At 43.6% G+C, this 17,996-nt stretch overlaps 1 protein-coding gene across 2 annotated transcripts in view; it reads left to right on the top strand.

Moving 5' to 3' along the window:
• atxn10 (ataxin 10) overlaps positions 1–17,996 on the top strand; it is a 39,151-nt gene that overhangs the window by 13,899 nt on the left and 7,256 nt on the right. For both annotated transcript variants that reach the window (XM_060903221.1, XM_060903222.1), the window contains 4 exons: positions 100–256; positions 2,109–2,214; positions 12,560–12,738; positions 17,534–17,597. In XM_060903221.1, the coding sequence (XP_060759204.1) occupies positions 100–256; positions 2,109–2,214; positions 12,560–12,738; positions 17,534–17,597 (506 nt within the window). The remainder of the gene's footprint in view (positions 1–99; positions 257–2,108; positions 2,215–12,559; positions 12,739–17,533; positions 17,598–17,996) is intronic.

Genomic DNA, 17,996 nt, shown 5'->3' with positions numbered 1-17,996 from the left:
ATGTATGCATGTGTCATATTGATTATATAGACACTGTATAATCACATGATAAAACACATGAATTGCACTTACAATGTATTCTCATTTGCTTTCAAAAAGGCTTACGTTACTGGAGCTTGTATTAGACCAGCTTGGAGAAGTTAAAGAAGACGACTGTGTGATTCCTCTGAAAACAGCTCAGTTCCTTGCATTGTCCTTCCAGAATAGCTGCAAAGCTGTTCTTGCTCTCAGCTCCGTCTCGTCAGCTGATGAGCAGGTAATTATTTCCTCAAGCTTCACCAGCCCCTTTTACACAGAGATCCTGCAGTATTGTTGTTAAAAAAAAACTTTTGTTGTTTACTCCAAACCAAACAAAGCTGGCATAAAGCCACGCCACTGTATGCTTTTAGATGGCATGCCTGCGTTCTGGAACCAGAGGCGTGACGTGTAACACAATGACGCGTCAGTGTCTAGTGTGATGTATAACATACTCGGGTTCCCATGGGTCATGGAATTTCTGGAATAATGTGGAATTTTAAAAAGTTTATTCCAGACATGGAAAGTCAGGGGATTTGATCATTTTTGGGCCAGGTCAAAGAATATTAGGGAATTTTGTTTGTAGTATGTTTAAATTTCTGTTGCTATTTATCAAAGTGCAGTATTTTCAATGCAGTATATTTCTTTATCAGGTTATTTCCCAGTGTTTAATCAGTGAAAAGTTTAACTTTTGTACTGAAAATGCTTGTGAAGTAGTAAATAAACCTCATAAATTGATGGGTTTAAAATACTGTGGTTGGTTTTTGTCTGCTCAGCACAAAGGCAGCCTGTTTTTCTTTTTCATTTTTGGTCATGGAAATTCAGCATTTTAGTCAGTGAAATTCAGGGAAAAGTCAAGGAATTTGACATAAAGTGGGAACCCTGTCATGCGTTGGAAATACAAATACACTGGGCATACCGGCATTGTTTTCAAAACAGTAACGGTGGGTGAACTGAGTGTTGAGGTGCTTTTGTTAGCCGTGCACATTTATACCATTCTTCAAACACAAGCAAAGTTGCTGAAGATCCTGTTTGTGCGATCAAAAATATGTTGGAGAAATAACTGAAGGGAAGTGGGAAGTGATTCGAAAGGTGCGTGAACCTTAGGTGGGTTTTACATTAGACCGTATCAGTGGATCATCAGATTAACGTTTTTAAAACGATTAGCGTGCACACAGCAACGCCAATACACGATTCGCGTGCATACAGCAACGCCAATACACGGATACGCTCGGCTCCGCAGGCATCCTGCGCTCCAAATCACTCCGCCCTGAACAGCGAGTGCCCTCTGGAGGGTGCGCACTCCGGCCCTGCGCAGCTCACAGAGCGCGCGAGTGAAGCACACGAGCAGTGATTCGGGACTGAGCCGCTGTGTGTGTGATCTCAGTGCATATCGGGCATGCGCGTCACTTACCACTTGCAAGTGGAAGGATGGCAAGCCTAAAGACAATCATAACTACACAATGGGCAGTATTTGCATCAGTATTTGCAGTATTTTCATACTTTTATACTCTTTAATGAAAGGTGATACAAGGCGGAAGTCCGCGCCGTTTTTCAGCAGTCGCGTCACATAACCAACGCCAGCGAATCAGGAAGGTGGATGTCACAGTGACATTGTCCAATGACTACGCCAGCTAGAGCTCAGCACAGCGTATCCGCGTATTCTCAATGTTTACACAGCACCGGACCAGACACGATCTGGATTGAATACGTGGACCCTGGCGGATTCCCGTTTCCAGGCGTTTTAATGTAAACGGACAGTGCATCCGCGAAGAAAACGAGACAGATACGGTCTAATGTAAACTTGGCCTTAGATGCTGTAAATGGAGAGGTTTGAATTTGTGCTGGTCTCAGAAAGAACAATGTCAATGTTGTCGATCTCATCTCTGTTACTACTAATGGTTGCGTCTCAGAGGCAGAACAACACCCACCCACCCCGCCCCATGTTTGGACTTTTTGCATAGAACGGCAAGGCAGAATAAAGGTTCCCACCTTGAACAGGCTGTGTGAAAGGGGCTACTACATAATAATACAGATCTCTGTTGAAATTACAAAAGAGTTGACTGATATCTCAATTGGTTTGTGTGAATAAGGCCTTGGCAGTAATCAGGCTCCTGGATATTCTCTGTGACATGACGTCTGGACAGAGAAAATTTATGGCTCTGCAGGATCACCCAGACCTTCTCCAGACAACAGTTGGTAAATACACTTTTATTGGTCAGCTTACCAGGTCTGGTTTTTAAATGCTGGCAACATTTTTCGGATGTGATTTCAGGAAAATGTACAATCTCAATTCCAGAAAAGTTGGGACACTGTGTAAAGCATAAATAAAAACAGATTGTGAAGATTTGCAAATCATGAAAACCCTATATTTCATTGAAAATAGTACAAATACAACATATCAAATGTTGAAATTGAGAATTTCTTTTTTGAGAAATATATGCTCATTTTGAATTTGATATCAGCAATATCTTTCAATAAAGTTGGGATGGGGTAACAAAAGACTGAAAAAGTTATGTAATACTAAAAAAAAACTAATTTGGTTAATTGGCAACAGGTCAGTAACATGATTGGGAATAAAAAGAGCATCCCAGAGAGGCAGAGTCTCTCAGAAGTAAAGATAGGGAGGGGTTCACCACGGTGTGAAAGACTGCATAAGCAAACAGTGCAAAAATTTAAGAATAACTTTCCCCAATGTAAAATTGCAAAGAATTTGGGGATCACATCATCTATGGTACATAATATCATTAAAAGATTCAGAGAATCTGGAGAAATTTCTGTATGCAAGAGACAAGGCTGAAAACTGACATTGGATGCCTGTGATCTTCAGGCCCTCAGGTGACCCTGCATTAAAAGCAGACACGTGTCTGTAGTGGAAATCACTGTTGCCCCTTTTCCACCAAAGCAGTTCCAGGGCTGGTTCGGGGCCAGTGCTTAGTTTGGAACCGGGTTTTCTGTTTCCACTGACAAAAAAATGGCTCTGGAGCCAGAAAAACTGGTTCCAAGCAAGCACCAACTTTTTGCTGGGCCAGAGGAAAGAACCGCTTACGTCGGCGGGGGGGCGGAGTTGTTAAGACGAACAACAATCGCAAGACCGCGAAAGGTCGCCATATTTAAGCGCCGAGAAGCAGCAGCTGTACAAATGCGAAGTCATCCATTATTGTTGTTGTTGCTTCTTCTTCTCCATGTTGTTGTTGCTTCGATATTCGCGCCAAGGTTTATGCAAACACAGCAACGTAACTGACGTATACAGCGATGTAATGACATGGCTCCCCTTAGCACCACAAGCTATGGAAAAGCAAACTGGTTCTCAGCTGGCTCGCAAGTTGAACGAGTTGTGAACCAGCACCAGCACTGGCCCTGAACCAGCCCTGGAACTGATTTGGTGGAAAAGGGGTATGTGTGGCTCAGGAACACTTCAGAAAACCATCTGTAGTATGTTGAGCGGGTGGGTGGAGCACAGAAATACGGTAGGCCAGAACTGAGTTTGCAAAAACTCTTTATTTTCAGCTTCAAATACTACTCCCAGTCACACAGACGCGCACACACATCAGTTGCCTGGTAGGGGAGAGAGCTCCCTTCCTCTGCGCTCTCGCTCTCTCTCTCTCTCTCTCCTTTTATAGGGCGTGGTCACTGGGGAAGACACACAAACACAGATTAACCAACCAGGTGCAGTGATTCTGCCACTTACCTTCCCTGACTCCCTTGACGGGAGAGGAAGTCCGCCATGACCATCTGCGCCCCCAGCCTGTGGACCACCTTGAAATTAAAGGGCTGGAGTGCCAGATACCAATGGGTGATCCGCGCATTGGCATCCTTCATGCGGTGGAGCCACTGGAGGGGCGCGTGGTCTGAACAGAGGGTGAAAGGGCGCCCCAGGAGGTAGTAGCGGAGAGCGAGGACCGCCCACTTGATCGCCAGGCACTCCTTCTCAATGGTGCTGTAGCGCCCCTCACGCACTGGCAGCTTCCTGCTTATGTACAGCACGGGGCGGTCCTCCCCCTCCCCCTCCTGGGACAGAATGGCCCCCAGCCCTCTGTCCGACGCGTCCATCTGCAACATAAAGGGGAGAGAAAAGTCAGGGGAGTGTAACAGTGGCCCCCCGCATAGTGCAGCCTTCACCTCAGAGAAAGCCCACTGGCATTGCTCCGTCCACTGGACCGGATCTGGTGCTCCCTTTTTAGTGAGATCAGTCAGTGGGCTGGTGATGTCCAAATAATTAGGTATAAACCTACGATAGTAGCCAGCCAGCCCCAGGAACTGTCTCACCCCCTTTTTGGTCTTGGGCCTCGGGCAGGCTGCAGTCGCTGCTGTCTTATTAATTTGGGGACACACCTGCCCATTACCCAAGTGGAAGCCCAGATACCGTACTTCCACCCGCCCAATTGCACACTTCTTCGGGTTGGCTGTGAGACCCGCTTGCCTCAGCGACCCAAGGACGGCCCTCAGGTGTTGCAGGTGCTGCGGCCAGTCATTACTATAGATTATGATATCGTCCAAGTACACGGCCGCATAGGTAGCGTGGGGGCAGAGGACCCTGTCCATAAGCCGCTGGAACATAGCGGGCGCCCCAAACAACCCAAAAGGAAGCGTGACAAATTGGTGTAAGCCAAACGGTGTGGAAAAGGCCGTTTTTTCTCGGGATAGTGGAGTCAAGGGGATCTGTCAATAACCCTTTGTCAAATCCAGTGTTGAATAAAAGCGAGCCGTGCCTAGTCAATCAAGCAACTCGTCAATACGAGGCATTGGGTACGCATCGAATTTAGACACCGCATTGACATTTCTATAGTCCACACAGAACCGGACCGAGCCGTCAGCCTTGGGAACCAAGACCACCAGGCTGCTCCAGTCAATGTGGGACTCCTCGACGATGCCCATTTCGAGCATGGCCTTAAGTTTTCCCCGAACCACCTTTTTCTTGTGTTCGGGCAGCCTGTAAGGGTGGCTGTGCACTACCACCCCTGGGGGCGTCTCAATGTGGTGTTTTATGAGGCGGCTGCGGCCGGGCAGGGGCGAGAACACGTCCGAAAATTCGGTCTGCAACTGGGCAACCTCCATGAGTTGGGTCGGGGAGAGGTGGTCTCCACAGGGGACCGGAGAGGTACGCGATGCCAATGTTCCCTTTGGAACCTCCGGCCCCAGCTCCGCCTTCTCCGGAACCAACGACACCAACGCCACGGGGACCTCCTTGTTCCAGAGTTTGAGCAGATTGAGGTGGTAAATCTGTAGCGCCCTGTCCGTCCGCCTCACCTCATAGTCAACGTCCCCGACTCGCCGTGTGACCTCAAAGGGTCCTTGCCACTTGGCGATCAATTTGGAGCTCGACGTGGGCAACAGTATGAGTACTTTATCTCCTGGTGCGAACTCCCTAAGGCGCGTACCCCTGTCGTACAGGCGGATTTGCCGTTCTTGGGCCTGCCGCAAATTCTCCTGGGTTAGGTGAGTGAGTGTGTGGAGTTTTGCGCGCAGGTCGATAATATATTGAATTTCATTTTTGCTCGGTGAAGGTCCCTCCTCCCAATTTTCCCGCAGTACATCTAGGATGCCGCGCGGCTTACGCCCATATAATAATTCAAACGGGGAGAACCCCGTGGAGGCTTGTGGGACCTCTCGCACTGCGAATAAGAGGGGTTCGAGACATTTATCCCAATTGTGTGTGTCCTCGCGTACAAATTTTAAAATTATATTCTTGAGGGTGCGATTGAACCGTTCGACTAAACCGTCCGTTTGTGGGTGATAAACTCTGGTGTGGATTGGCTTAATTCCCAGTAACCCATACAGTTCACGCAGTGTGCGTGACATAAACGAAGTGCCTTGATCAGTCAATCTCTTTGGGGATTCTGACTTGGGAGATGACATGGAAGAGTGCTTCCGCAATACTACGTGCTGAGATATTGCGAAGAGGCACTGCTGCCGGGTATCGCGTTGCATAGTCCACCAGAACTAAAATAAAGCGATATCCTCGTGTTGACCGATCTAATGGCCCGACGAGATCCATCCCAATTCTTTCGAACAGGGTCTCGATTAATGGTAGAGGGCGCAAAGGTGCTTTTGGAATGGCCGCTAGATTTACCAACTGGCGTTTGCGGCATGCCGTACACCACCTACGGACATCGCCGCGAATCCCTGGCCAATAGAATCGGGCCATTATTCGGGCTAGTGTCTTATCCTGCCCCAAGTGTCCGGCCATGGGATTAAAGTGAGCCGCCTGGAATACCAATTCCCGGCGGCTCTTTGGGATCAAAAGCTGCATGATCGGCTCCTTAGTCTGAGTGTCCTGCGTCACTTGGTATAATCTATCTCTCATAATGGAGAAATGGGGAAGGACGGGGTGGCGTTTGGCTGGAGCGTTTGACCATCGATTACTCTCACTTGGTCAAACGCATGCCGCAGAGTCTCGTCTCGCGACTGCTCTAACGGAAAATCCGCGAGGGATTCCCCGAGAGAGGGAGGAGGAGCCTGCGGCTCCTCACTCTGACGCGGAGATGACATAGACGGCTCTGTGACAGCTGCTCCCGCCAATGCCACACCGTGGACCTCCACCCGCTAAACTACGGCAGGACCCACTCTTCACTAAATGTGCCATTAATTCCCGAAATCCCGGCTAATCAGTCCCCAAAATTATCGAGTGGGTAAGGCAAGGATTAACCGCCGCCTTTACACTAAATTTTTCCCCTCGAAATAGAATGTGGACCGACACTAAAGGGTAGTTGTGAACATCCCCATGCACACACAACACCTTCACCAATTGTGCTCTCCCCAATGCCTCGTCTTGCACCAGGCTTTGGTGGATTGAGGTCTGATTACAGCTGGAGTCCACCAAAGCCTGATACGTATCCCCTTGGACACTCACTGGTATGCGATACGCTCCGGCCCGATCGAGGGCGGTTCCTGGTGCGTCGGGGATCCGGATCACCGCGCCCACCTCCATTGCCAAGCACTGATGCTGGAGGTGCCCCGGTTCCCCACAGCGCCAACAAACCGTCCCGGGCTCTCTCTCTGCACCGGCGCTCTGGGGCTCACTCACCTGGGGGGGGGGGGGGGAGACAGACACGGAAGCGGGAAACAGGAGGGCACCGCGGGTTCCACCGGCCAGACCCAGGCCTCTGCTGCTTGCTCGAAGAGCACTAGGAAGGCCTCGGGGTCGTCGTGCGGGCCATCTTCGTCAGGGTGAGGGGGGGAGTGCCCGCAGCAGTGGAGGTGGTGGACCCCGCCGACGCGAGGTGGTGCCGGAACGCCTGACGATCTTCCTGCTGCGCCAGCACTAGGGCCTCGAACCTTTGTGCTTGCTCCTTTCGGAGGGTGACCAGCGCCTGGTGCTGGCTCTGTTGGGCCGTGGCGAGGGCGTGGATCAGGTCCGCGAAGGGGGAGGACTCCATGGGGCTATTCTCCTCTGTGCTCCCGTCCTGGGTTTCAGCACCACTGTAGTATGTTGAGCGGGTGGGTGGAGCACAGAAGTACAGCAGGCCAGAACTGAGTTTGCAAAAACTCCTTTATTTTCAGCTTTTCAGCTTCAAATACAACTCTCAGTCACACAGAGGCGCGCGCACACATCAGTTACCTGGTAGGGGAGAGAGCTCCCTTCCTCTGCTCTCTCTCTCCTTATGTAGGGCATGGTCACTAGGGAAGACACACAAACACAGATTAACCAACATCAGGTGCAGTGATTCTGCCACTTACCTTCCCTGACTCCACCCTCCGGTCACAGACCGACGCTTGACCACGCCCCCGCTGCCACACCATCATCTGTGAAAAACAGTTCATTACTGCATCCACAAATGCAAGTTAAAACCAGATATAAACAATATCCAAAACCACCGCCACCTTCTCTGGGCCCGAGCTCTTTTACGATGGACTGAGGTGAAGTGGAAAATTGTCCCAAGGTCTGATGAATCAAAAGTAGAAATTCATTTTAGAAATCATGGACACCACGTCCTCCAGGCTAAAGAGGAGAGGGATCATCCGGCTTATCAGTGCACAGTTCAAAAGTCAGCATCTGTGATGGTATGAGGGTGCATTAGTGCACATGAAATGGGTAGCTTGTACATCTGGGAAGGCATCATTAATGCTGAATGATGTATACATGTTTCAGAGCAATATGCTGCTATCCAGACAAAATCTTTTTCAGGGAAACTTTCCTTCTTTCAGCAAGACAATGCCAAACCACTTTCTGCATGTATTAAGACTGCATAGCTCCATAGTAGAAGAGTCCAGGTGCTAAATTGGCCTGCCTGCAATCCAGACCTGTCTCCCATTTAAAACATTTGGCACGTTATGAAGCGCAAAATATGACCGAGGAGACCCTGAACTGTTGAGGAGCTGAAACTGTATATCAGGCAAGAATGGGACAATATTCCTCTTTCAAAACTACAGTAATTGGTCTCCTCAGTTCCCAAACATTTACGGAGTGTTGTTAAAAGTAGAGGTGATGCAACACAGATAAACATGCCCTTTTCCAACATTTTTTGAAACTTGTTGCTGACATCAAATTCAAAATGAACATGTATTTTTCAAAAAAACAAAATTTCTCAGTGTCAACACTTGATATGTTGTCTTTGTACTATTTTTCAATGAAATATAGAGTTTCCATGATTTGCAAATTATCACATTCTGTTTTTATTGACAGTTTACACAGAGTCCCAACATTTTTGGAATTGTGGTTGTAATTATATATTGAACAACTTATAAAATTGTAACAGGTTTTAAGAACGCGTTGTCAAATTTAACATCAGGTGTTAACACACCCCCTTTTTTTTTTTTAGCGCATTGTCAGTTTTTCTGCCTATACCATACTCCTTTACCAAAATGATATGGTCGTGATTTAATTTACATGGTGGTAAAATTTGTCAGTCTGCTTAAAGAAAACTAAAACCATGCTAGTTTTGCTAAGTTCTCACACAGTAAATGTGCTTTAATCAAGTTGTTGGACACCAGATAAGTTGTTTCAACTACTGTCTTGATTTTGACTTGATTTGCATTAGACATAAACACAATCAGGTAAGGCTTCCTGCTGATTACTGTCAAATTGTCTCCATTTGTCATACATTGCAGTCAGAATGGAATTTTTACCTCACCCAGGACGGAGTCCACCGGGGGCAAGGCATTGTTTTCAGTTGGGTTTGTTTTCTTTGTTTGTTTTTTTTTGTAAACAATGTTACGGGAAAACAGCTGGACCAATCTTCATGAAACTTTCAGTATAGATGGGTATTGGTCTCAAATAGAACGATCAAAAATTTGGGGGTCATCTGGTCAAAGTCAAGGTCACTGTGACCAAAAAGTTAAAAAAAAAAAAACTAGATAGAGCTCGACGCCAACAACGTCGATGGGGATGCCTCCGCCCGGTAGACTACACGCCTTATTAAGTTGTGATTTGGGGATGGACATTTGACCTCACAGTAATCTTCACCTGGTGAAATTACTTGTATCAGCCTTGGAGACATTGTGTTCACAAGGTTTGCGGACAGACATTTGACCTCACAGTGACCTTGACCTTAGACCTTTTGATCTCAAAATCTAATCAGTTCATGTTTATCCCAAAGCGCACGAATGGTGAAAGTTTGGTGAAATTCCTTTCATTAGCCTTTGAGATTGCGTTCACAAGGTTTCGGGACAGACGGACGCACGGACAGACGGACAACCCGAAAATATAATGCCTCCTGCACCTTACAGTGCCGGAGGCATAAAAAAAGCTCTTAGCTCAGAATGCAGGAGCGCTGCTTCTACTCTTACCTCTCACAGTTTTCAAAGCTGAACCCTCAGAACTGAGGCTGACATACACACACTGTCGCAGGGGACGACAGAATCAGAACCATGTTTATTGGCCACATATGTTCACACACAAAGTTAAAATCAAGGTCACCAAAAAGGTCAAAATCATTTTGTCGCGATATCTTCCTTCATATTCATTATAAGTGCTACCGGGTGAAGTTTGTTTTGCCTGGCAACACTTGTTAAATGTGATATTCTCCCTTTTTGCTTTTGGGGTGGCCAGGGTGTTGTGTTTTTTTGTTTTTTTTATATATATATATATATATATATATATATATATATATATAAACATTATTTGAAGTTGAGATGTGCAAAAAAGAGAGATGTATTAGATCAGAAACATCTCTAATTCTTAGAACTAAAATTTCACACTCTGAAAGGAGTTTCTCACACACACGCGCATATGCTTATATGTATCTGCCATCTCGCACGACAAAATCAATATTTTCACTTTTATTTTCACAAATCCAAGCATGTTTGAAAATATCAGGCTGCCTCGAGTCAATCTGCAAAAGAAAAATAGAACATTATAAAGCTTTTAAGGGTTTCCCCAAAACTAGAAACCAAAGAACTCTTTATGGTGTGTGGGGGTGTGTGTGTGTGTGTGTGTGTGAGCAGAAGATGCACTTGTTTACACTCTCAAAACACCACAAGTTGTTTCAACTACTATCTTGATTCCAAAATCAAAAATAATGTCCTAGTGTAAGCCCAACTTTAGATATAAAGCATTTGAATGGGCTATTCGTCAGATTCTGTGGTTATTCAAATGCCCCTGACTGGAAAGAGTCTATTTCTGGACAGTTTGTCTCATTCAGAAAACACATAAAGCAGTCGTCTCTGTGTGTGCCACTGCTGGGAACTTATTCCACCACCAGGTCACACTCCATTACAGCTACACGCTACATTGTACTACAGTTAGAGACCCCGGGGACAAGAGTACATGATTTATCTCTGCATTTGCTCTGTCTTATGATTTCTGTTTTCTTGCTTAGTAATTCTGTTTTCCAGTATGCTTCCATATGAATATTTCACAAGGACAGTTTGCAAAAAGAAAAAGCAGTTCAGTTACTATGCATGATATTAAAGCTGGAACAAAATTACAGAATTAAAAGTGCATGCACCTGTTCATTAAACCTTTAACATGTAACCTTATTACCTTAAAGGAGATACGCAGAACCTTTATTTTTAAATAAATTTGAGTGGATAGTATCTTCATTGACTCTTGTATGCTGCATAAAATGGGAATAAAAATATATATATTTTTGAGAGTTAAAATCGACCTTAAAATTAGCATTTGAGTTGCCCCGCTGAGCCAGCCAGCCCTGAGTGCGTGACGTCACAGCAGGAACCAGTTTTAAGGCCGAGGCCTTTGACAGCTATAGACCAAAGTCATATAAATAAAAATTTATGGTGAAAGTAAGAAATACCGTTACCGACTTGCTCAACTAAGACTGATTTGACTTCACTGATTATGGGTTGACTCTCATTAAAACAGGATGGGTATTATAACTTATGTAGCATACATGTACATGCATGCATTTTCACTGATAAAACGTAAAAGGCTAATTTAAATAATCAGATGAACTGAGACAATCACATTCTGAAGCAAATTAAATAATCTTATACCGGTAACTTAAACACACAATACAAGTTACATGTATTAATCTAAATGCAGGTAAACAACGAGTGTTTTTGTTGTTTTGTATCCAAATGAGTCGTATCTTACCCGTCTGTGTTCTCACTTCTTGAAGACCGCTCTTGTAGCCGATTGTTTTGAAATAATCTGACTTTCAGTTCAGTTCTCCGTTCATTCACTTCTTCCACGTAAGGGTGCAATATTGCTGCTGAGGCAAGCATATCCAGCGGAGAAATCAGACGGCTGCTCCCATTTTCTCTGTACTGAGTACTCCACCATTACTGCTCAGCTCAGGCAATTACTAAAACCCGGGATGTCACCGGTTTTAGCAGCAACCACAGGGAGGTCACTGCCCGAGCGATAATATGTCCCATCCCGTCCCAGGTTTTAGCAACAACCCTTGGCTCACACTCTGGGAGAACTGGTGCAACTGAACTTGCTTTCCTTTTCTTGTTGTTTTCCTTTAATTGTTGGGACTGCACCCTCTTTCAATACAGGCTTATAGCCAACGCTCCTCAACAGATCAAAGGTCTCGTATGAGTCTTCAGTAAAATGTGCAGAGCAGAGGAGAGACCACTTCGTAGGTGCCCAATGTGCCCATGAACTTCTCACAAAATGCGTCCAAATCTTTGCAGTTTGAACATTCTTGGGCCATGAATGCAGTGTAAATCCACCTTCTGTCGTGTTGCTGCCCCAGCCAGCAACACATCTACATGGCATGGCGATAAATTAGCTCAAAATGGAGGCTCGAAGTTGCAGTCAGCTCTGTGTTTTAGTATAGTGGAAATGGCGATGAGACCGATAGCCTTCCTGTGGTGACGTCACAGATGTCAAGGTCATTCACTCAGACCGTTACCTATAGGAATCATTTTAATCGTAAAAATTACTATATTAGATTTATTGTTAACGCTTAAAACTATTCCTATGCCATTCTTGAAGTCTCAAGGCATTTATAAACAAAAAATGAGGCCATGGTTCTGCATATCTCCTTTAACCTCTTAGAACTTTGCTTTCAGTGATGAGGTATTTCATTCGGGCTTTATGTGCAAATATAAAATGACCTTTTTGTCTTTTTTTTTTTTTAATAAACATGGCATAATCAGGGTGAACAATAATATTTTAATATCCTGTGTGTATTAGAGCTCCTGAAGGAAGTGCATTTTCTAGGGAAAGCCAGTAAAAATGTGTTCAGTCCAGCACAGGATTTCTCTCTTGCATCATCAGACGAAGTGGGCACACACCCTGCTCTCAGCTTTAAAGCCCACCTCATCCGGCTGATTGGAAACCTGTGCCATGGACACACAGCCAACCAGAACCAGGTACAACACAAGCAAACCACACAAATGCAGGGAAAAAAAAGAATACTAATGTACTGTTAACAGTAAAATAAAAACTAGTTTGGTTTAACATTACAATCTGCATAAATCTATTTTGTTATTTGTTCAGTCATCAGACGTTCCTGTAACTGAATGAATAAATTGATTGCACGTTATTGAAATGATCAGTGTATGGACTAGATGATTCTTGACCAAATTAGTTAATGAAGGAAGTATTTCAAATGAACATCCAAATCATTTCCAGCATATGGATACATTGTCGGTTGGTTGGTTGGTTGGTTGGTTGGTTGGTTTTTTTGACAGACCAAGAACCAGAAATCCGTGAACGCTTTGAATTCATGCTTCCGATTTAGCAGCCTGTAGTAAACTCATTTATCATGGTTTCCACCCTGACTGACTATTATCTACTTGAGTTCTGGGTTTTGGGTTTTTTGGTCAGTGAAGTATGCCTCCTTGAAAACTAATCTAGGGATTTGCATGTACTGATAAAAGCTCCAGGACCAATCCGAATATCATCGCTTTTCCCCCTCCCCAAGCTGATTTTCACTTTGTTCCTCTTCTCTCTGTCTTTAATGAATTCCTTTGAGTGTGCCCTCCTGTGATGGCAGCATTTGCACCTTTTCAGAGCTCTCCCATTCAGTCAGCTAAGAGCAGAGACTTGCACCAGTCCTGTTAAATGGGGTCAAAACAAACTAGTAAAGAGTCAAAGGCCAAAAAACAATAGCGAGACATCCCAAGATTATGGTCCCACTGATTGACCATGTAATCCTTTGCTTGTTAAAGCTGCCACTCACTGTTGTGTTCTCATGGGTTTTTCCTGCTTAGAGAATATTGCATCTGTGCCAGCACAAAGACTTGCCAATCTTAATTGCCTTGTTAGAGTTTTGATCTTGGACGTTGTTTACCTCCCCCACTCTCCCACCTAGGTTTTTCTATAACACAAAATGAACAAGTGTGGTGTTAGCATTTCTTATTCTGCATTTTTTTAAACTGTATCAAGGTGTTTGGGTTATATTTAACACTTTTTACGTGCTATTTTTGCTCCAGTTTTTATCCCCCGCTGGCTGAAAGACCCAAAGGGGGATTATGTCGTGGTGATTTTCATCCGTCCATCCCGAGAAGGGTGCTCACCTTCTGAAATCAACTCCTCTCTCAATTTTTGGAGGAATTTCATGAAACTTGGCAGGATTCGTTGTTTTATATGTTACTAATATGCATATTGTAATTTTTGTTCAATTCGGTCACATTTTACGAGAGTTACAGCCCTTGATTAACAAAATTATACTTTGACAATTTCATGAGTGTATTTTTCCTTCTGAAATCAACTGCTCTTACAATTTGTGGAGGAATTTCACCAAACTTGACGAGATGCATTGTTGTATGTTGGTAGCATGCATATTGTAATTTCATTAAATTTGGTGGCATTTTACCAGAGTTGGAGCCCTTGATTAACAAAATTTATAATTTGACAATTTCATGAGGGTGTACGTTCTTCTGAAATCAACTTCTCTCACAATTTGTGGAGGAATTTCACCAAACTTGGCAAAAGGCTTTGTTTTATGACCGTTATACACACAGTGAAATTTCATTCAATTTGGGCAGATTTTACCAGAGTTATGCCCTTGATTGTTAACAAACTTTGGCAATTTCATCAAGGTGTGCTTGCTTTCTGAAATCAACTTCCCTCACAATTGTTATTATCTCTGGCTGGCTGAAAGACCCAAACAGGAATTATGTTGTGGTGCTGTCCATCCGTCCTGGGAAGGGTACTCCCCTTTTGAAATCAACTCCTCTCACAATTTTTGGAGGAATTTCACGCAATTTGTCAGGATTCTTTGTTGTATGTCGGTAATACGCACATTGCAATTTCGTTCATTTCAGTTGCATTTTACCAGAGTTATGGCATAGTTGCCAGAGGGGGATATTGTGCTCTCCGAGCACTCTTGTCTCTTAATGTAATTATCATGAAAGCTGGCAAACTGAAAGGGTAAATGCTAAAACATACTTTTTTCCTTATCTTTCTCTAATCTTTAAGTGCTTGGAGGAGAGCGATAATCCTGCTATTACATATACAGTACATAGATATCTGTGATTGGCCAGTGTCACTCTGATTAATCAAGAGTCCCTTCTACCGAAAGAACAGGACCAGGATTAGAATCCAGAATTTGTACAATTGATGATCTCAAAATAGGGCAAATTTTTTTATCATTGTCCTACTCCAAAGCCTCCGCATGTTGTTTAATACACAGAGTAAAAGAAACCAGCACAATTAAGGTCTCATTCTTTTCTGTTGCTTAACAAAAACATGGTAAAATTATGTCAACTGTATCTGCTCATTAGGATATGGGTTAATTCAGTGCTTGTGCAGACTTGATTAGAATAGCCAACTGGAGTTTTCTGATGAAACAGCAAGTTCCCGTATTGACTTGATAAAGCAGATACTGTATATCAAGACTTGTAACCATGATCAGCAAGTCAATGATAGGCTAATATCCCTTGTAAGGGCCAGATTTTTATTTTAAAATATTTTTCCCCATGTGCAAAGTGAGGGAAAACATGCAGACAATTTAGGTCAGTGCATCAATGAGACACAAATGGAAAAAATCCAAATGTGCATTATATATTATTGTATATGTGCATACAGTCCTCTTAAAATTATATGCAAAGAAATTGTAATGTCTCTCACTATGACACTGTTACATCACCAAGAACAGTTTCATTAAAAAGGTATATCCATACCAGACAAACTCCACACCTACAGTGGTGCTTGAAAGTTTGTGAACCCTTTAGAATTTTCTATATTTCTGCATAAATATGACCTAAAACATCATCAGATTTTCACACAAGTCCTAAAAGTAGATAAAGAGAACCCAGTTAAACAAATGAGACAAAAATATTATACTTGGTCATTTATTTATTGAGGAAAATGATCCAATATTACATATATGTGAGTGGCAAAAGTATGTGAACCTCTAGGATTAGCAGTTAATTTGAAGGTGAAATTAGAGTCAGGTGTTTTCAATCAATGGGATGACAATCAGGTGTGAGTGGGCACCCTGTTTTATTTAAAGAGCAGGGATCTAGCAAAGTCTGATCTTCACAACACATGTTTGTGGTAGTGTATCATGGCATGAACAAAGGAGATTTCTGAGGACCTCAGAAAAAGCGTTGTTGATGCTCATCAGGCTGGAAAAGGTTACAAAACCATCTCTAAAGAGTTTGGACTCCACCAATCCACAGTCAGACAGATTGTGTACAAATGGAGGAAATTCAAGACCATCATTACCCTCCCCAGGAGTGGTCGACCAACAAAGATCACTCCAAGAGCAAGGCGTGGAATAGTTGGCAAGGTCACAAAGGACCCCAGGGTAACTTCTAAGCAACTGAAGGCCTCTCTCACATTAGCTAATGTTAATGTTCATGAGTCCACCATCAGAAGAACACTGAGCAACAATGGTGTGCATGGCAGGGTTGCAAGGAGAAAGCCACTGCTCTCCAAAAAGAACATTGCTGCTCATCTGCAGTTTGCTAAAGATCACGTGGACAAGGCAGAAGGCGATTGGAAAAATGTTTTGTGGACAGATGAGACCAAAATAGAACTTTTTGGTTTAAATGAGAAGGGTTATGTTTGGAGAAAGGAAAACACTGTATTCCAGCATAAGAACCTTATCCCATCTGTGAAACATGTTAGTGGTAGTATCATGGTTTGGGCCTGTTTTGCTGCATCTGGGCCAGGACGGCTTGCCATCATTGATGGAACAATGAATTCTGAATTATACCAGTGAATTCTAAAGGAAAATGTCAGGACATCTGTCCATGAACTGAATCTCAAGAGAAGGTGGGCCATGCAGCAAGACAACGACCCTAAGCACACAAGTCGTTCTACCAAAGAATGGTTAAAGAAGAATAAAGTTAATGTTTTGGAATGGCCAAGTCAAAGTCCTGACCTTAATCCAATGGAAATGTTGTGGAAGGACCTGAAGCGAGCAGTTCATGTGAGGAAACCCACCAACATCCCAGAGTTGAAGCTGTTCTGTATGGAGGAATGGGCTAAAATTCCTCCATGCCAGTGTGCAGGACTGATCAACAGTTACTGCAAACGTTTAGTTGCAGTTATTGCTGCACAAGGGGGTCACACCAGATACTGAAGGCAAAGGTTCACATACTTTTGCCACTCACAGATATGTAATATTGGATCATTTTCCTCAATAAATAAATGACCAAGTATAATATTTTTGTCTCATTTGTTAAACTGGGTTCTCTTTATCTACTTTTAGGACTTGTATGAAAATCTGATGATGTTTTAGGTCATATTTATGCAGAAATATAGAAAATTCTAAAGGGTTCACAAACTTTCAAGCACCACTGTATATTGTATAATTGAGGTAATATAACCTGCTTATTTATTAAATCATAGGTCTATTTTCTTTAGATGAGCTCACAAATTGTCCCAAACATGGCCACAGTAATTCAGATTGAAAGCACAAAATTGTAAATTGCGCACATTTCAACTTCATGGCTTTTATTTTGTGGCCATGGAAAATAATTAAACTGAGTGGGGGGAAAAATTATAGAATGCTTCTAAATCGTTGTTGTTGTTGTTTTCTTCAGACCAGTTAACTTGGTAATCCAAGTATGAAGAACGGAGCCCAGAATTTCCCAGTAGAAATTTTTTTATTCATTCTGGCTTATGATGCCCTAGCTTACAGTGCTGCTGTATTTGGACATGTCTTCAGGTGTAAAATATCCTCACTGTTATTTTTGTTTGTCTCCTTAGGTCAGAGAACTGGATGGTTTAGCCCTCATCCTGGACAATTGCAATATAGACAGTAACAATCCATGTATCCTTGGTTGTGACACTTTCTACATCCCCCTTTCTTTGTGTCGTTTTGGTAATAGCTCTGTTCCTGTTTAACAGTCAGCTGTGCACTGAACAGCTCTCAGAAAAAAGCCCCTTAGCTTCCATAACTAATGGATGGTTTACCACACCACAAGATGGGAAATGAGCAATCACTCCATCAGGGTTAAAGTGTAGATGTTGTTGGTTGAGGCTCATGGCCAGTGTCATGCGCCACAGTTTAAAGGTACTCCAGCCCCAACTGATTGAAAAATAACCTCTGGTAAGAAGCTTTCTGGGCTTGAATCTGTGACTGTTTTAGCATTCCTTGGTGAGATATCTGATCAAAATATTTACTGGGCTTTCAGTAATTTCTTCAAACTGTTCTTTTTCTGTTGCAGAA

This window comes from Neoarius graeffei, chromosome 21 (assembly GCF_027579695.1).
Source record: "Neoarius graeffei isolate fNeoGra1 chromosome 21, fNeoGra1.pri, whole genome shotgun sequence".
Lineage (NCBI taxonomy): Eukaryota > Metazoa > Chordata > Actinopteri > Siluriformes > Ariidae > Neoarius > Neoarius graeffei.
This window is presented reverse-complemented; position numbering and strand designations above follow the sequence as displayed.